The 20,967-nt window shown below is 43.3% G+C and overlaps 8 protein-coding genes across 8 annotated transcripts; 7 read left to right on the plus strand and 1 right to left on the minus strand.

Annotated features, from left to right (window-relative positions):
- Positions 1 to 210: 210 nt before the first annotated feature.
- LSM04_003886 (uncharacterized protein) lies at positions 211 to 1,416 on the plus strand (the record flags this gene model as incomplete). The annotated part of the gene is made up of 1 exon (XM_067335633.1): positions 211 to 1,416. One exon carries the CDS (start codon positions 211 to 213, stop codon positions 1,414 to 1,416), a length of 1,206 nt encoding a protein of 401 aa, XP_067195139.1.
- An 872-nt stretch (positions 1,417 to 2,288) lies between these two features.
- LSM04_009276 (GTP binding protein) lies at positions 2,289 to 3,413 on the plus strand (the record flags this gene model as incomplete). The annotated part of the gene is made up of 1 exon (XM_067335634.1): positions 2,289 to 3,413. One exon carries the CDS (start codon positions 2,289 to 2,291, stop codon positions 3,411 to 3,413), a length of 1,125 nt encoding a protein of 374 aa, XP_067195471.1.
- A 368-nt stretch (positions 3,414 to 3,781) lies between these two features.
- On the plus strand, positions 3,782 to 5,659 carry LSM04_004183 (SAC3/GANP/THP3; the record flags this gene model as incomplete). The annotated part of the gene is made up of 1 exon (XM_067335635.1): positions 3,782 to 5,659. One exon carries the CDS (start codon positions 3,782 to 3,784, stop codon positions 5,657 to 5,659), a length of 1,878 nt encoding a protein of 625 aa, XP_067195158.1.
- Positions 5,660 to 6,020: 361 nt separating this feature from the next.
- LSM04_004754 (FMN-dependent dehydrogenase) lies at positions 6,021 to 7,091 on the plus strand (the record flags this gene model as incomplete). The annotated part of the gene is made up of 1 exon (XM_067335636.1): positions 6,021 to 7,091. One exon carries the CDS (start codon positions 6,021 to 6,023, stop codon positions 7,089 to 7,091), a length of 1,071 nt encoding a protein of 356 aa, XP_067195186.1.
- A 367-nt stretch (positions 7,092 to 7,458) lies between these two features.
- Positions 7,459 to 8,499, plus strand: LSM04_009638 (Ankyrin repeat; the record flags this gene model as incomplete). Its single annotated transcript, XM_067335637.1, has 1 exon — positions 7,459 to 8,499. One exon carries the CDS (start codon positions 7,459 to 7,461, stop codon positions 8,497 to 8,499), a length of 1,041 nt encoding a protein of 346 aa, XP_067195492.1.
- Positions 8,500 to 8,898: 399 nt separating this feature from the next.
- On the plus strand, positions 8,899 to 10,137 carry LSM04_003537 (Amino acid transporter; the record flags this gene model as incomplete). The annotated part of the gene is made up of 1 exon (XM_067335638.1): positions 8,899 to 10,137. The coding sequence occupies one exon, from the start codon at positions 8,899 to 8,901 to the stop codon at positions 10,135 to 10,137; it is 1,239 nt and encodes a 412-aa protein (XP_067195117.1).
- Positions 10,138 to 10,526: 389 nt separating this feature from the next.
- LSM04_001938 (Peptidase M48) lies at positions 10,527 to 11,810 on the plus strand (the record flags this gene model as incomplete). Its single annotated transcript, XM_067335641.1, has 1 exon — positions 10,527 to 11,810. The coding sequence occupies one exon, from the start codon at positions 10,527 to 10,529 to the stop codon at positions 11,808 to 11,810; it is 1,284 nt and encodes a 427-aa protein (XP_067195024.1).
- An 8,064-nt stretch (positions 11,811 to 19,874) lies between these two features.
- Positions 19,875 to 20,687, minus strand: LSM04_000680 (Methyltransferase domain 25; the record flags this gene model as incomplete). The annotated part of the gene is made up of 1 exon (XM_067335642.1): positions 19,875 to 20,687. The coding sequence occupies one exon, from the start codon at positions 20,685 to 20,687 to the stop codon at positions 19,875 to 19,877; it is 813 nt and encodes a 270-aa protein (XP_067194952.1).
- Positions 20,688 to 20,967: the final 280 nt, after the last annotated feature.

The following is a 20,967-nucleotide window of genomic DNA, read 5'->3' on the forward strand; positions in this document are numbered from 1 at the left end:
ATATTTGCCCCAGTAAATGCCATTAAAAAAAAAGGGTTTGCTTTGGTTTCTCTTTCTTTTGTATCGATCATGATAGCTGATTCTTGTGTATGCCAATTGCTAAGTAATTCTCTCTCTTTTCTTTTCTTCTTTCTTTTTTTTTCTTCTTATTTTTCTTTCCTTTGTATTTTTTTTTTGTATTCGTAACATTTGCTAACACAGAAGCATGTAATGAGTTCTGAAGACAGTTCTACAGTCTCAACATCGTCGCTTTTAGAAGCTCAGAACAACTCGGATTTTAGCAGTGTCGAAAATGCCAATGGCAATTCAGTTACCACTGATAAAAACCAACGCAAAGCCATTCGTGAACAAGAACGCTTGCGTCGAATAGAAGGTAAATTAACAGATATAAGTTTAAAGGATATAGCTACTCGCCGATATGGAAAGTGTGACTTTTTTGTTGAAAATGCAGTCGTGTGTATTCGAGGATCTTTTTCACAGTTTAATGCAGGTAGAGGAAAAAAGGGCCCAATGCCACCGAGAACTCATGACTGTTGTCAAACTTTCTCAACTGTTGCTGCAATTATTCTTTCCTCTTTGGGTTTCGCAGTAACAATGCAAGAGTGTAACACTATGTCTACTGTTAATTACTTGTTATATATTTCCGCTTGGTTACATCAGCTTTCTGCTCCGGATTGGCCACAGAAAAAATCACGACCTACTGTTGGAGATTTAAATACCTGTCTACGACTTCGAGAATTTTTTCCTAGTAAAATAAATGAGGGTGAGTTTGAGGTTCTATTTTACAATCAGGAAGAAAGAGCCAAGGAACTGGTAAATCAGATGTGTTCTCTCAAACATGGTAGAGATGCAGATGTTGGACGTCCTGTATGTGGATACGTTATAGCTTCTGGAGACTACACAGTGTCTATTTTCTCACTTGTACATGATGTACGAAATCAACCGGATGCCCGCTATACAGAGGCGTGGACACTGTATATCTGCGACTCACACGGTACACAACCCTGGTCTGGTGGAAAAGCCTGTTTGACTGGTATAACTCTTGGAGTACCAAAGGAAGGAGTGGCTGGTATTCATGGAGTTTTGGAAAAAGGAGAGGGATTGCGGTATTTCACCATGATACTGTTTGCCCTTCTTGAGGATCATCGAGAAAAGTCAAGGACACCACAGCAAGTTCCATATATGACATGGTCACCTATAAGACGTAAGAAATATTCTGGAAATACAGCGCAAGAAATGATAGCCATTATCGATGGTAACTGGATTCCCTCTCTGATGAAAAATCATGTGATTGCACGAGAGGCAAAAAAATTTGAATTTAAACCATTAAAATGTTTTATGGGTTGTCCTTCAACTAGTGCTACGTCTTCCAATCAAAGTAATGGAGCGCGTCAACCTGTCGTTTCCCAAAACTAAATAAATTCCCCCCTCTTCCCATATATCCCTTTCGTTTCATCATCTTATTATCTCTTGCGTTTCTTTTCGTTTTATTATACGATTCTCTTTTACGCAGAGAAACTGAGGGAAGGAGGGAAAATAATAAGATAGAGGGGTGTTCAACTCTTTGGGGAGGGAGTTTGTATTCAGATGAATGATGAGAGAGGAATGTGCAAAACAGCCGAGTTTCCTATAAGATTCATGAGTATCGGAGTCCAGAGCTTTTTCAGGGTCGTGTGGAATGAAGAGGAAAAAGAAAATGTTAATTTCTTTTTATATTTCTCTTTCCTTATCCCACTTTTTTTTTGTGTGTTTTTTGCATCCGTATTGACACCGTGTCCCACCCTGTAGTCAAGAGGGAAACGACGTTTAGTTGAACTGGAGATCTACTCGTTACTGTATTCGTACGATATTCTCGAGTATCAGCTGCCCCATTTTTATTGAAAAGCGTGTAAGAAGAAGGAAATAAAAAAAGAAAGGTTGGAAACATGATGTGTGTGTGTGTGTGTTTTTTTTTTTTTTTTTTTTGCTCTCACATCGCTGTTTTTTTTGGGGGGGATAATAAAGGGTTTTTTCCCCCGTCTCTATCTCTGTGTGTGCTGAGGAGTATAGCTAAACATGACTTGTGTGTTTTTTCTTTTTTTTCTTTTCTGTTGTCTCTCTCTCTCTCTCTCTTTCTCATTTTCTCGTTTTTTATTTCCCCCCTTCAGTCACTTTGTATCACAGGCTGCCTATTAAGAGAGAAAGGGGGCTGAGGTAAAAGCAAAGAAAACAAAAAAAAGTAAAAGCAAAGAAACAAACGAAAAAGGAAAAGAAGGAAAAAAAGGACAGAATCAAAAGGATAAGTAAAGATGGGGTTGCTTGAGCGACGTAAGGCGATCGAGGAGGAGATTGCCAAAACGCAAAAAAACAAAAAGACGGAATATCACATTGGTCGCCTTAAGGGACAACTTGCCCGTATTAAGACTGAAATGTTAGAGAATGCCACGAGGGCTGCTGGTGCACGTGGTGGTGATGGATTTGAGGTGAGAAAAAGTGGTGATGTACGCTGTGCTCTTGTGGGATTTCCGTCTGTTGGAAAGTCATCATTTCTCTCTTGTGTGACATCTACGGCGAGCGAGGCAGCGGGGTATGAATTTACTACACTAACGTGTATTCCAGGTAAACTTGTGCACAAGGGCACGGAGATTCAAATATTAGATCTACCAGGTATTATTGAAGGCGCTGCGGAAGGGAAGGGTCGTGGAAGGCAAGTTATTGCCACTGCACGAACAGCTGATATGATTATTTTAATGTTAGATGCTGCTAGGGCAGAGGCTCAAAGAGGTAAAATTGAGGCGGAGTTAGAAACTGTTGGAATTCGTCTAAATCAGAGGTTTCCAGATGTGACGTTTAAAAAGAAACCCTCATGTAGCCTGAATGCTATCAGTTTTACTTCTACTGTTAAACTTACTTTGGGTATGTCTGAATCTTTGGCCAAGGAAATATTGAAAGACTATGGAATTCATAATGCCGATGTTGTTATTCGTGAAGATATCACAGTTGATCAATTTATTGACGTTATTGAAGGAAATCGAAAGTACATGCCTTGTTTATACGTCTATAACAAAATTGATACCATTACAATGGAAGAAATGGACCGTCTAAGTCGATTACCACACTCTGTTGTTCTTTCACTTCATTGGGATTTAAATGTGGACGAGGTAATTGAGGAAATTTGGGAACATCTTAATATTATTCGAATTTATACAAAAAAACATGGAAATCATCCTGATTTCACAAAACCATTTGTGGTAAAACGAAATTCATCTGTGGAGCATATTTGTAAGAGGATACATAAGGACATTGTGTCTAGATTTAAGTATGCATTGGTCTGGGGCACAAGTGCGAAACATCAGCCACAGAGAGTTGGTATAGCACATCGGTTGGAGGATGAAGATGTTCTTCAAATAATGCTTAAAACGTCTAACGAATAATCTTCAGCTGTTTTTTTTTTTTTTGACTTTTTGGTTTGATAGAAAGAGAGGGGATAGGAAGAAGTCTGTAGCGAAAAGAAATAGTAATTTTCTCAACTTTTTCTTGTTATTTTCTTTCTTCTTATTGTTCTTCCCTTCGTCCTTATATTCCCGATGAAGACATTACTCTTTTTTGTTTTTCCCCTTTCCTTTATTTTTCTCGTTCGGACTTTTTTTTGCTCTTTGTCATCTCTCCATTGATGGAATAAATCCATTTTTTTTTTTCTCCTCCTTCCCCTTCCGTTGTTAGTTTTCTCTTCTTTGATATTCTTTCTTTACGGCATTTTAAAAAAAAAGGAAGAAGGAGAAAGGTAAAGGTGTGGAGAAGAATGTCCAAAACGACGACGTATCTTTCGTCTGATTTTCTAACCTCCCACGGTGTGCCAATGACGAAACCTCTCCGTGATTGGTTGAATCGAGCTGCGTATTTATTAAAGACCCGAACAAATGAGGCTGATCGACGAAAGTATGAACGTTGGGCCGTTGGGGTTGTGGAAGACGCCCTGCGAGAACCCGGTGGAATTGAGGGAAAAGACTGGAGCCGCATTTCCCCTGTTATGCCGGCCAACGCTGTTGATAGGGAACCCACCTTTCTTCAGTATAATAATAATAATAATAATAATAATAATAATAATAATAATAATAATAATAGCGGTGGCAGCAGCAGTGCGTCTGCTGTTAAACCCCCACCGGTGGATTACCGTAGTACATTATTTGCAGAATCTATGAAACGTGCCCCATCGGAGCTTCGTTCTTTTGTTGTACAGGCGTTTGGTATTGTTGATGCAGAAGTGGCTGCTGGTAGGCGAAGGTATGATCTTGTTACCTTTATTGAAGTAATTCAGGTTGCGCAGGAGCTTCAGTATGCATATCGCAGACAGATCGAAGCTCAACAGCAACAGCAACAACTACAACTACTACAACAACAACAAAAACAAAATGGGGTCTCCCAAAGATCAATAGTGCTGCCGAAACCAACAGAATCTTTGACAGACACTTCGATTTCTGGAAAGGCTCAAAGACATTCTCATGAGGAAGACAAACCGCGGAAAGCGCGTCGTACAGAAACTAATTCTCATCGAGAAGATTATGGTATGAGTTATTTTTCAACTCCAGTAGGATTATCACGTACATCTGATTTTTTTAAAGACCTAGCATCTTGTAATAAACTATCAGTATCTACGGCCTCATTTGTTGGAAAATCAAAGGAGTTAGAACGAATGTATTCAAGGTATGAACCCACAGCAGAAGATATTCGTCCCCGAGATGTTCTAGTAAAGGCCCTTTCATTTGTTCTCGCAAAGGCTAAAGAAAAAGAAAATCAAGAAGGTTCAATTTCTTCTGCAAGATATTTGAATGAACAATTAAAGGGAATGAGACAAGACCTTCGTGTACAAAATATTCTTGATGAATTTGCTGTTGATGTCTATGAAAAGCATGCCCTTATTTGTTTAGAACTTGGAGACATTGGAGAATTTAATCAATGTCAGGCTTCTTTAAAGAAGTTGTATGAGGGTCTTTCTGATACCACAAGAAAATCGGTATCAGATTTTTTTTGCTATCGCCTTCTCTATCTTTGCCTTGGTGGACAGTATGATGCATTGTCAACAGAGTTGATCAGTTTTACAAACAGAAAGAACCAAAAGAATGCTTCAGCACGAGTAAAAAAAAGTGATGTATGCCGAACTCTTAGACTATGTACGGCATGTGAAGAAGGTGACTGTTTTACTATATGTCGTTTACTTATGGCTCTTCCTCATGGAATGCATTTACTACTAAAGATCTATTTACAAAAATGTCGTCTAAAGTGGTTGAGAGAGTTACTGAGTTGTATACGAGGTATGGTATCAATGCGGTTTATTATGGCATGTCTTGGATTTACTCCAGTTGAGGATACCAGGCAAAACGCAGAGACCACGGAAACAAGAGAGACCCAGAAGTTCTGGTTAGATGGGTCATATGAAGAGGCGGAGGAAGCTATTAAAAAGTTTTTTGAAATGATAAAATTTTCCACACCAGAGAATTTTTCCTTCAAGCATGAAATTAAACGTGATACGGCAAAGAAACACCATGATAGGAATGGAGGAGATGTGCGTGGGGATGCTGGGGTAGTCGTTGTAGATGCCGCCCTTTTGTTTAAATGCGTTGACGACTATGTATCCTATCTTGGAACTCGACACGATGCTCGTCTTAATAATGCTGACTAAGGGGAACCACACAAACAGAGAGAGAGACTATACGTATATATACGTACTAAAATACAGAAAATCTTCTTTTCGGGGGGAGAGGGTTAGTTTGCTGATGTTGTTACTATTCTTGAGGAGGACGCTAGTGGTTGTGGTGGTTCTTGTTGTTATTCTTGGTAATTCACCATTTATGATGGCATCTCTCGTATTTTTGCATATCTCATGGACTTAGATATGTTGTACCACTTTTGTTAGTGTATTCTTATTTCTTGTGATTTATTATTACCTATATTTTTCATATATATATATATATATATATATTGTTTTTTGATTTTTTTTATAGAGTATTTTATATTATTCTTTTAAAGAAATATTCTTAGTAATGCCTGCCACGAATATACATGATAAGGAAACTGCAGTGAGACGGCGGAAAAAAGATCATATAGACATTTGCCTCAATAAAAATGTTGAGCCGTACAAGGATGGACCTTCCATATGGAATAAATACAGGATTCCCTATACTGCTCTTCCAGAAATTGACATGGCAAAAATTGATACAAGTTGTAAATTTATGGGCTGGACACTGTCATTTCCTTTTATAATATCATCAATGACTGGTGGGGAAGAATATGGACGCGTTATTAATGAGAATTTGGCAAAGGCCTGTGAAGCCGAAGGAATCCCTTTTGGAGTTGGTAGTATGAGAATTGTAAATCGGTATGCCACAGCAGTGTATACGTTTGATGTGAAAAAGTATTCTCCTTCTGTTCCTATGTTTGCTAATATCGGACTTGTTCAATTAAACTATGGTTTTGGAGTAAAGGAAATAAACAATTTAATTCGTTGTGTAAATGCAGACGGTCTTTTTATTCATCTTAATCATACACAAGAAGCCTGTCAACCTGAAGGGGATACAAATTTTGAATCCTTACTGGTTAAGTTAAAAGCCATTTTGCCTGAAATTAAAGTCCCTGTCATTGTTAAAGGTGTTGGACATGGAATTGATCGTGAAAGTGTTATTGCTTTACAAAAAGTGGGAGTAAAGTATATAGATGTTTCTGGTTGTGGTGGAACATCATGGGCGTGGATTGAAGGAAGGCGTCAGCCAAGTACTAAAGGTGAGAAAGATATTGGTTACGTTTTCCGTGATGTTGGTGTCACGACAGACCAATGTCTACAGGATTGTGTTTCTCTTGTAAAAGAAGGGGAATTACATCTTATAGCCGGTGGTGGTATTCGTAATGGTCTGGATATGGCAAAGGCTCTTATTATGGGTGCAGAATACGCTACTGCAGCGATGCCTTTTCTCAAAGCTGCTCTTGAAAGTCCTGAAAACGTGCGTAAGGTCATTCAAAGGTTTAAAAAGGAATTGGTCGTCGCCATGTTCGCATGTGGTGCAAAGAATATAAATGAATTGAGGTCCAAAAAAATAGGTTTATGCCCATCATTGTAAGCCTATTTTAAGACTTCTTCTGTTTGTTTGTTTATTTGTTTGTTTCTATATATATGTGTGTATGTTTCCGCGAGTGACGATTTTTTTTTCATAGATTACATGTCTTATTTCTCTTGTATTACCTTGTTAGTTGGCTGTTGTTGTTGTTTTCGTCGTCGTCGTCGTTTGTTTGTTTTTTTCCTTTATATTTATTTAATTATTTATTTTATTTTTATCTCTGTATTTACTTTTTCATATAGGTTTGTATGTACTTTATTTATGTATTCGCTTATTTATTTTATTTTATTTTACTTTTCTTAATTTCATGTTTCTTTTTCTCTTTTATCTCTTTTTGTATTATATAAGCAAAAGCTATCTGATCCACTCGATGGTTCAAGGTGGTGTGGTGGAGGTTCCCGCCGATTACATGCCTCTGGAGCATGTTCGGCGGGCCATGAAGAATGCGGACTGCCGCACCCCCGTTATTTTGTTTAACGAGGACGGTGATCCTTTCCTCTCATTATGTAAAATTGCAAAAGAGAGTCAGTCCGCTGTTTGGCACTTTGATCTCGCTGTTATGAACAGTGTTCAAAATGCCATGGATTATATTGATGTGGGTACTAAAAATGGTGATTGGGTTTTTATCACACACTGTGAACAGGTGGAACCGCATCGATTTCGAGATATAGCACTGATGGTTTTTCTTCTTAAACCAGAACCGAAGAAATATCCTCGGCGAGAATTTTTTCGGTGTATATTCTGTCTTGAAAAAGCCTTCGATGTTGAAGCAAATGTGGGAACACCATTTCCCCCCCTTTTATTAAAGAATTCTATAATTGCCCGCAAAGTGGATGAGAATTCTGCTAAATGGTCTCTTAAACTCCCTTCTGATGCAAAATACCGAGAAATTGAGCACCTAAAACGTGAAAGACGTCGTGCCCAGGGTCGTGATAGTGACAGCGAAACAGACTTGGATGAAGAAGAGAAATTATCTGGAAAATGGTTCCATCGTGCCGTTGAACTAAATAAAGCAGCTGATGACTCCCCATTGACTATGGCTGAAGAAGAAATGCAAACTGCCCTTGATGCTGAAGATGTGGATACTATCAGGAAACTTGTTACCAGTGGAAAAATCGACTTATCTAAAGAGATCAAATATGGAATGACACCACTTCAGTATGCCTGTTCTATTGAAAAGGTAAAATCCGCCATATGTTTACTTGAATGCGGTGCAGACCCTAATGTACCTCGTCAGAGTGATGGTCGTCCACCAATTTTCATGGCACTTGAGGATACTTCCCTTGTAAAAGCATTGGTTGATCATGGCGCGGACTTGTTCGCGACGTTTCAAGGATATCGTGTGGATAGCCATCCGGATACTTCACCGCAGGTGGCGCAGATGACAAAGAAAATGAGGTTGGCAATGTAACCTATGATGTGAAAAGAATGGAAATGAGAAAATACAAAAAAAAGGGACAGGAAACAAACCCTTCGATGTAAATTTGTGTTCCGTTACTTATACCAAAGAAAAAAAAGACATAGGGGTTCGACTGCATCAAAAGAAGAGGAATAAGAAAAAAAAAAAGGAATGATTGAGCAGTGCGAAGAAAATTAACTCAAAGGGATTCTAAACGGACTCATAGAAATATTGAAGTATATATATATATATATATATATATATATATATATATATGTGTGTTTGTTACTGTTATGTCTTCTTTTTCTTGTAGCTGTTCTTGTCGTTTCTTTTTTTTTTTTTCCTTTCTTCTGGATTTGGTGAAGGTAAGGTACTGGCAACGTTGGAAAAAATTAAAAAAAATAATAATAAATGGTTTCCATATTTAGTAGGAAGGGCCCAGTGGGAGCTGCGCTGAGTCTTTCAGTTACAACGATTGGTGCAGGAATTCTTGCAATACCTTCAACACTTGAAGATTGTGGAATTCTTCTTGTGGCATTCCTAATGGTAGTGGTTGGGGTATTCACGGTAATTTCAATTGATTATCTTGTTATATGCATTGAAACATTGCAACTGCGATCGTATGAAGAAATATCTGGAGCCCTCTTGGGTCGTACCTTTGAAGAAATTGCTCGATGGATGCTTATTGTTTATAACGTTGGTGTAGCCGCGGGATATATTGTTGTTATTGGTGAAATCTTTAATCCAATAATGCCGATAGTTAGTGAATATTTTACAGTTCTTTCTAGTCCTACACAAGCTATGGTTGCTATTTGGATGTTTGTGATGCTTCCTCTTTCATGCATACCAGCTGTATCTTCTTTGCGTTTCGTTTCTGTATTAGCAATTGCCGCAACTTTTTTCATTTCAGGAGTTATTGTTTACCGATATTTTGTTCCAGTTGACCCGGATAAAGCATCTAATAACAAAAAAATAAACTATTTTTCCCTATCAAACCGAACCATATTGGCCTTACCTATATTAATGTTTTCATTTGATTGTCAAACACTTGTTTTTCAGATTTTTGCCAGTATTGCTGAAAAAACTCGTAAAGGTATGGCAAAAGTAGCGACACTTAGTATATTTATTACTGGTTTAATTTATGGTATGGTGGGCCTTTTTGGTTATCTGTCTCATACCACTCATGTTCACGGCAATATACTTACTAACTATGATCCTATTCGTGACAAGGTATTCGCTGTAGGTGATGTCATGTACTCTATCACTGTTATAACAGCGTATGTCCTTGTTTTATTTCCTTGTAGAGATGCTATTTTTATTCTTCTTTATGGATATAGCAATGCAACTCGAGACAGTTTTCATGCTGCTATATCATTTAAGGATAATATGATTGCAAGTATATTGCTTTCAGTTTTAAGTGTTTTATTGGCGTTTAAAGCCCCTGGACTTGTTTTTATTATCGCTTTATTGGGAGGTCTTTGTAGTAGTACATTGTGTTTTATATATCCTGCGGCTTTTCGTCTTCGTATGCATACACTAGGAATCTGTACAGCTTCATATCAAGAGTTATTCGTGGCGTTTGCCATGCTATTCCTTGGATTTATTAGCGCTGCTATGGGTACCTTGATGGGATTTTCAGGAATTAGTTAGAGGTGAAAAATTCCTTGTATTTGTTTTTCTTGTTTGCGTTCGTGGTAATATTTAATTGTAATTATTATTGTTATTATTATTATTATTATTATTATTATTATTATTATTATTATTATTAATTTAGCTTTTATAAAATAGCTTTATGGTAGTGGAAGAGAAAACTTTGATTTGGAAGAATTGTCCGCTTTTTTTTCCTTCTTCCTTACGATTTTCTAAGGATGAACATTAAAAGAGCAGAAAAAAGGAAAGAAAAAAACAAAAGAAAAAAAAAACTTTCTCCAATTCCTTTGGATGTTATTATTGTAACTGTTATTCCTATTCTGTTATGGTTATTATGGTAGTTCTCTTCTTTTTTTTCAATCGTTTTCTGGTGTAGATAGGTTGGGAATATGTACCGCTTGCCCCGTACACCGTTTTATGCATCCGCCTTAGTTGGTGTAAATGTAGTAGGAGTTTGGGAATTGTATCTTGAGTTCCGTGAATGGAAAACATATTTTTGCACCAAAATACCTTCGCAGTTTGCAGATTCTATTAATGAAGAGGAATTTCTTGCCAGCCAGGCGTATAGCAGAGATAAGGCATTATTTGGTATTGTATGTCATGTTAAAGATCTTCTATTCAGTAATTTGGTTATGGTGACGAAACTTCCCTCAAAAATGTATAATTGGGTAGCAAAGTCAGCTCCTGTTACTGTGGGATCTTTTAAACACTGTTGCACGTATGCTATTGTATGGGATTTAATTTCTACCATGATAGAAATTCCCTTCAGATATTATGGAGAATTTGTTATTGAGCAAAAACATGGATTTAACAAAATGACAGTTACAGAGTTTGTTAAGGATGAAATTAAAATGCTTCTACTTCGGGTATTTCTTTTACATCCTATTATGACAGCTTTAGTTCTTGAAATTGCGAATCGATTTGGTGAAAAGTTTCCCTTCTATTTTTTCCTCTTGGCAACTGGTATTCTGACTTCTTTTACATTTGTGTATCCAGCACTCATTCAACCACTGTTTAATAAGTATACACCCATACCAGAGGATTCCAACTTGTACGTCAAAATTTCCAAACTGGCAAAGTTGCATGATTTTCCACTAAATAGAGTATATGAAGTAGATGGTTCACGGAGATCAAGTCATAGCAACGCCTATGTATACGGATTCTGGAAAAATAAACAAATTGTTCTGTATGATACTCTAATCAAACAGATGGAGGGTGATGACGATGCTCTACTTTCTGTCCTTTGCCATGAGCTTGGGCATTGGAAGTATGCTCATTCTCACATCATGCTTGGTATGGGTATTGCGCAGCTTTTTTGTATTTCCTTTGGTGCAAAGGAAGTGATATTTAACCCTGAAATTTGTAAACAATTTGGTTTTAATGAACCAAATCCTTTTATTGGTTTTCAGATATTTCTTCTCATTTTAGAACCCTTTTTTACACCTTTGGCGTACGCTGTTTCACTTATTGTGCGACGATTCGAATTTCAAGCTGACCAATTTGCCGTGAAGTGTGGGTATGGTCCATCTTTGGAGAGGGCCCTGATTGTTATGCAGAAAGAAAACAAGATTGGGCTAACCCCAGACCCTCTTTTTGCGGCGCTTAAATATTCCCATCCGCCTCTTGTTGAGAGAATTGATGCCATCAAGACTGAGGTAAAAAAGAAGGAATGACACCAGTTTGAAGAAGAAGAGGAAGAGGGGGAAGAAAAAAAAAAGGAAAAGATTACTAATAAAAGAAATATAGCTGGCGGAATGTTGGCCGTGAGAAAAAAAAAGAAAGTAAAACAGGAAAGGTGACACCCATTGCCGTTATGATTTTTATTGTTACCGTTATCATTATTATTAGGATTCACGGTGTTTTTAGTAGGAGTACGGGGTGAGGGCCTGGGCGCCGCTAGTGAAATAGGTTTGTGGAAAAAAAAAGATTTTGTTTTTTTGGTGGAGTTCGCCATTTTGGTCGCCCAATTTGTCTTGGTTTTTTTTTCTTTTGTATTGTTTGAACGGCGTGCGTTTGGATGGCGCCGGAATGACTTGTGACTCTTTGTGATCTGGGGCTGTTTGTTTTTTTCTTTTTTTTCTCCTTTTCTTCTCCGCGCTTCGCCGTTTCTGATTGGCAAAGCGAAAAAGGGCAACTGGCAGAATTACGGGTGCAAGGGTTCCAGTTTCAGGTGGAGAGGCCTGGAATGATGGCGCAACTCGAGCCAGCCAGGGAACAACCCCGTCAAAGAGAAAAGCAAAACGATGAGTTATTACGCCAATTGGGCCAGGAGACCCCAAAGAAAATGGGATGGGACGCGACACACAACATTGACCCAACAACGGCCCGTACACCTACAAAGGAAGCAAGAAAAGAATGGCCTGAGTGGACGACGCCGATGGGTCACGAGGAACAAACACAAGAGGAATTTTATTCGGGAATACAGGATATCAAGCCACCAGCGTCGTTTGCCGGTTGCCGGCCAGAAGAGCAAGATACGCACTTTTGACGGTATTCCCTTCTATATGGCCAACGCCTTGGTGACGCCGGCTACCCCAACTTGGCGCCAAGGTCCAGTGCTCCGCATTGTCGGACGAAGCCTGGAGCCAGCGATGTTTTTCTTCTGGAAGACTCGCTGGCGCTTAAACTACGGCGTCGCACAGCGCCGGGACCAGCCGCGTCGTGCTGGGGCAGAACTCAATCCAAGAAGGTCCTGGGGCACTTGTCGACGTGCTGTCAGCAGCATCACCTGTACCAAGTTACCGCTGAGCAGTGATGTGGAGGAAAATCCCGGCCCTTCTCTGCGAGGTGTGCAGTGGAACTCAGCTGAACTTACCCAGGCCAAGAGGCTTGCTCTCCACAAAACCCTGGTTGAGGAAAACGTGTCATTCGGCCTTCTAAGCGAGATGAAAATGTCTTGTGCGGAAGTGTCGAGTTTCACACAATCGCTGGTTATCAACATCATGGAGTGCCCCGCCCCTCTAAAGGTGGCGGCGTTTCGATTCTGGTTCGTGAAGGACTGCCGGTGGAAGTAGGATCGTCTGTTGTGGCGAGCATTGAGTATACTCACGCAACGACCCACTTGACAGAAGGGCTGGCGCTCTCAGTGACGTCAGCATACTTCCCTCCAGGGAGATCATTTACAGCATCGCAACTGGACGCGCTCTTGATGACTAGCAGACCCCGCCCCATTGGTGCAGATGCTGAAACGCATGCGTTGGCCTGGAATCGCGCGATCCCACCTGATACACGTGGCGATGTGCCAGCGCAATGGTGCCTAGATAACGATTGTGTCATACAGAACAATGGAGAAAACACCCGCCACACTACACGTCACGGTCCGTCCGCGCCGGACGTGACACTATCCCGAGAGTGTCGCATAGAGTCTTGGACAGCCAATTTCTCTCCGGATAGTGACCATTATATCACCCCCTTCGACGTAGTAGGGGATGATGGTGAACCACTGCGGTTCCCTCGCCCCCTTGCCCCACTCTATGCATGGAAGAATGCGAAACGGTCTCGTTTTAGACAAATGTCAAATGCTCAGTGCCGAAAACTACCAACACAGAAGATGAGCATTCACAAACGAGAACGTTTACTCGCCTCCGCGATCCGCATCGCAACAGCTGCAGCGGTCCCCCGCGGAGGACGAGACGCTGCCCCTTTTGGACCCCAGAACTCAGTGAGATCGAGTCGGAGATCTGCCAATGCAAAGCCTCTGTCTATAGAGACAGGTTGGCAGCACGCCGCAGAGAGATGCCGAGACAAGCCTCCCATAAAAGATGGAAAGCCCTCTGCGGCAAGATGGCCGCAGCAGACGGCTGCAGTTGGAACGTTGTAAAGGGGATTTACGCCCCACGCCCACTGAGCACCCCGGCGATAAAGATTAACAACACGACGCTCACGGAAAATCAGAAGGCCAAGCACTTTATCCGTCTTTACTCCGCACGAGCCAGACGGCACCCACACTCCCACCCTCCGCCACCCATCCCAGTTGCTGGCGAGGAATTTGCACCCATTACAGAAGCGGAACTGGAACGGGCCCAGCGCCTTCTCCCGAAAGGAACGGCGGCTGGTCCGGATGGGATTTACAGCGAGGCTCTCCGACATTTGGGACCCAGAGCGAAAGCAGAAACCCCATCACTTTTCAATGGGAGTCTCCGCACTGGTGTTTCCCAGCTGCTTGGAAAGTAGGTGTTATTGCGCCCCTCCCCAAACCAGGGAAGAAGGCAACAGACCCAGACTCGTTTCGACCAGTCAAATTAACTATCTGCATTTCCAAACTAATGGAAAGGATTATGGCAGCCCGTATTCGGGATGTTATTGAATCCAAGCTGACCCCACAACAATCCGGGTTCAGGCCTGGCCACTCCGGACCAGACCAATTACTACACCTGCGCGCAGCACTCAAGAGACCTTCATATGACTCACGCACAGGTGCCGTATTCGTCGATTACGCCAAGGCCTTCGATACTGTAGATCACGACCGAATTGCTAGTGCGATGCGAGAGATGGAGCTCCCACCCCACATCATCCGATGGTCAGCCCCATTTTTCAAAGGACGTCAGGCTAAAGTACGAGTCCAAGGAAAATCCTCACCACTTATGCTATTCCACCGCGGCGTACCGCAAGGAACGGTTCTAGGCCCGCTTATGTTCACTATAGCAATGAACACTCTAAGCAAACGATTATCTCAAGTTCCTCTTCTGTACCACGGCTTTTTTGCCGATGACCCCACGCTGGCAGCACGGCATGGGAACAGAGACGTCATCAACAGTGTGCTACAAAGCGGAATAAATGTGGTTGATGAATGGTCCAAGGGCCACTCCATGGAAGCAAACGCAGACAAAACGAAATACATCCTCTTTGGATCGTTGAACCCAAACCCCCTCTCCCTTGAACTACGCGGCACCCTGTCGGTCTAGAGAAAGCTCCAAAACTTCTCGGAATTACATTCCAACACCATCGCGGAGTGTCCTTCCATGCAGTACAGACGAGGCAACGCATGAATTTTCGTTTGTTGCAGCTCGCTGCGATCTCGTCCGCCGCATGGGGCCCAAAACGGGATGTTTTGCGCACTTTTTATCTAGCCCTAGTTCAAGCCCAGGCACTATATGGATTTGAGGTCTGTTACTGGGATGCATCACCCACACGCCGCCAACAATTAGCAGCAGGCCAAAACAAAGCTTGTCGAACCATAGCAGGAATCCCATTTGGATGTCGCTCCGACGACGCACTACGAGAAGCCCGTCTTCTACCACTAGAAACGACAGCCGCGATACGGAGTCTAAAACACCCCTTACTATGCCAGACGAGAGGTGGATCCCTGAAAGATAGCGCTGATCAGGTTTACCACTTGAACCACCCAGTCCGAACCTTCTATGTACGCCTAATGAAGACATACCCAACTCTCCGTATAGAGCCACGCGAGTTGCCGCTATTAACACCGACACTGCGTTTCGGTAAGCGCGCTCGCTTCTTCACGTCACTGGGTAACGTCTCCGCTGACGACTCTGAAAAACGCAAAAAGGAAGCATCTGAGCGTTGGATAGCCCGACATTTCCGCCGCATGGGAGAAACACCACCACCCCGTACACACTATGAAATTTGGACTGATGGCTCGGTATTCCTGGGTGTCAAATCTGGGGCAGCGGCGATGATTTACAAGGATGGTGAACTGCTTAGCACCACGCAAAGAGGAGCTGGCCCCCTAGCCTGCAGCTACGCGGCTGTCGTTTCTAGTGGTGGAAGAAGGGCTTCTCGTAGTGCGTCGTCGGAGCGACATCCAAATGGGATTCCTGCTATGGTTCGAAAAGCTTTGTTTTGGCCTGCTGCTAATTGTTGGCGGCGTGTGGGTGAAGCATCCCAGTACCAGACCTCAAATCCATATAGCGCCTGGGCTTGAACTAGGGCCAGATAGAAAGCGCGCAAAACATCCCGTTTTGGGCCCCATGCGGTGGACGAGATTACAGCGAGCTGCAACAAACGAAAATTCATGCGTTGCCTCGTCTGTACTGCATGGAAGGACACTCCGCGATGGTGTTGGAATGTAATTCCGAGAAGTTTTGGAGCTTTCTCTAGACCGACAGGGGTGCCGCGTAGTTCAAGGGAGAGGGGGTTTGGGTTCAACGATCCAAAGAGGATGTATTTCGTTTTGTCTGCGTTTGCTTCCATGGAGTGGCCCTTGGACCATTCATCAACCACATTTATTCCGCTTTGTAGCACACTGTTGATGACGTCTCTGTTCCCATGCCGTGCTGCCAGCGTGGGGTCATCGGCAAAAAAGCCGTGGTACAGAAGAGGAACTTGAGATAATCGTTTACTTAGAGTGTTCATTACTATAATGAACATAAGCGGGCCTAGAACCGTTCCTTGCGGTACGCCGCGGTGGAATAGCATTAGTGGGGAGGATTTTCCTTGGACTCGTACTTTAGCCTGGCGTCCTTTTAAAAATGGGGCTGACCATCGGATGATGTGGGGTGGGAGCTCCATCTCTCGCATCGCACTAGCAATTCGGTCGTGATCTACAGTATCGAAGGCCTTGGCGTAATCGACGAATACGGCACCTGTGCGTGAGTCATATGAAGGTCTCTTTGAGGGCTGCGCGCAGGTGTAGTAATTGGTCTGGTCCGGAGTGGCCAGGCCTGAACCCGGATTGTTGTGGGGTCAGCTTGGATTCAATAACATCCCGAATACGGGCTGCCATAATCCTTTCCATTAGTTTGGAAATACAGCTAGTTAATTTGACTGGTCGAAACGAGTCTGGGTCTGTTGCCTTCTTCCCTGGTTTGGGGAGGGGCGCAATAACACCTACTTTCCAAGCAGCTGGGAAACACCAGTGCGGAGACTCCCATTGAAAAGTGATGGGGTTTCTGCTTTCGCTCTGGGTCCCAAATGTCGGAGAGCCTCGCTGTAAATCCCATCCGGACCAGCCGCCGTTCCTTTCGGGAGAAGGCGCTGGGCCCGTTCCAGTTCCGCTTCTGTAATGGGTGCAAATTCCTCGCCAACAACTGGGATGGTTTGCGGAGGGTGGGAGTGTGGGTGCCGTCTGGCCCGTGCGGAGTAAAGACGGATGAAGTGCTTGGCCTTCTGATTTTCCGTGAGCGCCGTGTTGTTAATCTTTATCGCCGGGGTGCTCAGTGGGCGTGGGGCGTAAATCCCCTTTACAACGTTCCAACTGCAGCCGTCTGCTGCGGCCATCTTGCCGCAGAGGGCTTTCCATCTTTTATGGGAGGCTTGTCTCGGCATCTCTCTGCGGTGTGTTGCCAACCTGTCTCTATAGGCAGAGGCTTTGCATTGGCAGATCTCCGACTCGATCTCACTGAGTTCTGGGGTCCAAAAGGGGCAGCGTCTCGTCCTCCGCGGGGGACCGCTGCAGCTGTTGCGATGCGGATCGCGGAGGCGAGTAAACGTTCTCGCCTGTGAACGCTCATCTTCTGTGTTGGTAGTTTTCGGCACTGAGCATTTGACATTTGTCTAAAACGAGACCGTTTCGCATTCTTCCATGCATAGAGTGGGGCAAGGGGGCGAGGGAACCGCAGTGGTTCACCATCATCCCCTAATACGTCGAAGGGGGTGATATAATGGTCACTATCCGGAGAGAAATTGGCTGTCCAAGACTCTATGCGGCACTCTCGGGATAGTGTCACGTCCGGCGCGGACGGACCGTGACGTGTAGTGTGGCGGGTGCTTTCTCCATTGTTCTGCATGACACAATCGTTATCTAGGCACCATTGCGCTGGCACATCGCCACGTGTATCAGGTGGGATCGCGCGATTCCAGGCCAACGCATGCGTTTCAGCATCTGCACCAATGGGGCGGGGTCTGCTAGTCATCAAGAGCGCGTCCAGTTGCGATGCTGTAAATGATCTCCCTGGAGGGAAGTATGCTGACGTCACTGAGAGCGCCAGCCCTTCTGTCAAGTGGGTCGTTGCGTGAGTATACTCAATGCTCGCCACAACAGACGATCCTACTTCCACCGGCAGGTCTTCACGAACCAGAATCGAAACGCCGCCACCTTTAGAGGGGCGGGGCACTCCATGATGTTGATAACCAGCGATTGTGTGAAACTCGACACTTCCGCACAAGACATTTTCATCTCGCTTAGAAGGCCGAATGACACGTTTTCCTCAACCAGGGTTTTGTGGAGAGCAAGCCTCTTGGCCTGGGTAAGTTCAGCTGAGTTCCACTGCACACCTCGCAGAGAAGGGCCGGGATTTTCCTCCACATCACTGCTCAGCGGTAACTTGGTACAGGTGATGCTGCTGACAGCACGTCGACAAGTGCCCCAGGACCTTCTTGGATTGAGTTCTGCCCCAGCACGACGCGGCTGGTCCCGGCGCTGTGCGACGCCGTAGTTTAAGCGCCAGCGAGTCTTCCAGAAGAAAAACATCGCTGGCTCCAGGCTTCGTCCGACAATGCGGAGCACTGGACCTTGGCGCCAAGTTGGGGTAGCCGGCGTCACCAAGGCGTTGGCCATATAGAAGGGAATACCGTCAAAAGTGCGTATCTTGCTCTTCTGGCCGGCAACCGGCAAACGACGCTGGTGGCTTGATATCCTGTATTCCCGAATAAAATTCCTCTTGTGTTTGTTCCTCGTGACCCATCGGCGTCGTCCACTCAGGCCATTCTTTTCTTGCTTCCTTTGGTGTACGGGCCGTTGTTGGGTCAATGTTGTGTGTCGCGTCCCATCCCATTTTCTTTGGGGTCTCCTGGCCCAATTGGCGTAATAACTCATCGTTTTGCTTTTCTCTTTGACGGGGTTGTTCCCTGGCTGGCTCGAGTTGCGCCATCATTCCAGGCCTCTCCACCTGAAACTGGAACCCTTGCACCCGTAATTCTGCCAGTTGCCCTTTTTCGCTTTGCCAATTCTTCATGCGCGGTTGAGGTCTGCGTCAGTGCTTGTGTTACTCGCACCTGCTCCTTTTGCAGTTGTGCATGCAAATGTGTCGCTTGGTCGTGGGCTGTTGTCAATTGCACTTGTGATTGTACTAACTGTGCTTGCACTTCTGTTACTTCCGCATTTGCTAGCGCCAACTTTGCCTAAATAGCTGCCAGTTGCAACTTTACCCTTGTTGCCTCCTGTTATGCTTGTGCCATTTTATTCTACAATTCCTGGAATTGCACACTGGCATATTGGTGAAAACGGCACTGAGCATCCTGCAGTTGCGCTTGAGCGCTTTGATATTCCTGCTGCGGCACGGATTCTCTTCCTTCCAGCACTGCCCATCCTGCACTGAAACGCGCGCGTGCTTCTTCAAATGCCAGGAGAAAATTTGTATTCCGTGGTATCGTAAAGTTTATAATGGAGGTACGCAAATCCTCCCAATTCATAGACCTATCTTGATCCAGATTAACGATGAGTACGTCGTTGTCCAACGTTAGAATACCATCAAAATGATAACTTAAATGCGGAGCCGCGGATGGACGAAATGCAAATGAAAAAGCCGTATGGCCATTCTGGCGCACAAAATCCACGAATACCTGGGTACTGGTCGTCCATTCCGCTTCGGAATAAGACTGAAAAATAGCACTTCACATTTTTACTTGATTGTAAACTTACTTTTTCAGAAAACTTAAGGTTAGACAGGCTGTAAAAATGAAAAAAAATAAAAATTTATTTATCATGACACCATTCAATATTTTCTTTTTTCCCACCTGATAACGTAAGGCTCATCGAGTACTTACACCTTCACAAAAGTGCAAAAAAAAAAAAAAAAAAAAAAAAAAAAAAACACCCCGAATGGGGAAAAGTGTGATCATTCCATCCTCCGTGCAAAGATGTTTACCAACGGCCTTCCGTCTGGCAAGATGTTTTCACGCTCAGTTAAAATAATGTAGCCGGTGCTTTCCAATAGCTGGCGTAACTCGCCCCGGAGAAAAAAACCAGCAACGGTCGATGGGTGACCTACCTTTGTTCTTTGACAGCCGTCCAAAAAATGGCTATAAACGAGGTAACCCTTCCCCTCTTTACGAGGTAGTTGCAAAAGATTTCGCAACGATGGTCGATGCAAAAAACGACAAACGTGCAAGAGATCAACGCTCCCATTTTTAACAGGATAGAGTTCCTTCAAATCACAATGAAGGAAATGGACGCGTTCTGAAACGCCATGTTTCCGACTAAGAGCAACCCCTTGGTCAATTAATCTTCGTCGATTTTCAATCCCAATCACGTTCCACCCCCGGGATGCTAAAAAAACCATATCCCTTCCAGTTCCAGAACCAACATCAAGGGCAAGAGAAGAACCTCCATTAGCTGACTCAATTAAAGGAACCGAATCAGAAAGAAAAGGGTTCGGTGACCAACATGTGGTTTTAGGCACCTCGCGCACCAGATTTCCACTGGGTTCAAACACTTTTACCTCAAGTGATGCAAAACAAAACCGATTCAAATAGGCTTCAACGGCATGCAAATCCATTTCCTTTTCAATAAGCGCAGTGAGGGTCACATCCCTTGGAGGTAATCCGCAAGATTCCTCCTTTATGTTTGACCACGGAAAGCTATAAGATCCCTCCATGTGCCCTTCTGCATAACATTCCTTCGGCCGTAAATCTATCACAACGTTCACCATTTAAAGACTTTTACAACGTCCTTTTCTCTGCATGCAAAAGGTAACAACAACAACAACAACCAATAACAACTAGCGCCACAAAAAGAACAAAAGCAAGAAAAAAGTAACAACAGCAACACTCCACGTACACACCACCCTAACCTCATTGAAGCCAAGGAAGTAGATGCTGCACTCACATATGCGTAGTAGTAACCCACTTTTTTTTAAAAAATAGATGACAAAGTAAAAAAGAAGGTAATTCATCTCACCAGAGAGTAGAAGAAAAGGCACACGATCTCCA

Source organism: Trypanosoma melophagium (assembly GCF_022059095.1).
Source record: "Trypanosoma melophagium isolate St. Kilda chromosome Unknown ctg1segment0, whole genome shotgun sequence".
Lineage (NCBI taxonomy): Eukaryota > Euglenozoa > Kinetoplastea > Trypanosomatida > Trypanosomatidae > Trypanosoma > Trypanosoma melophagium.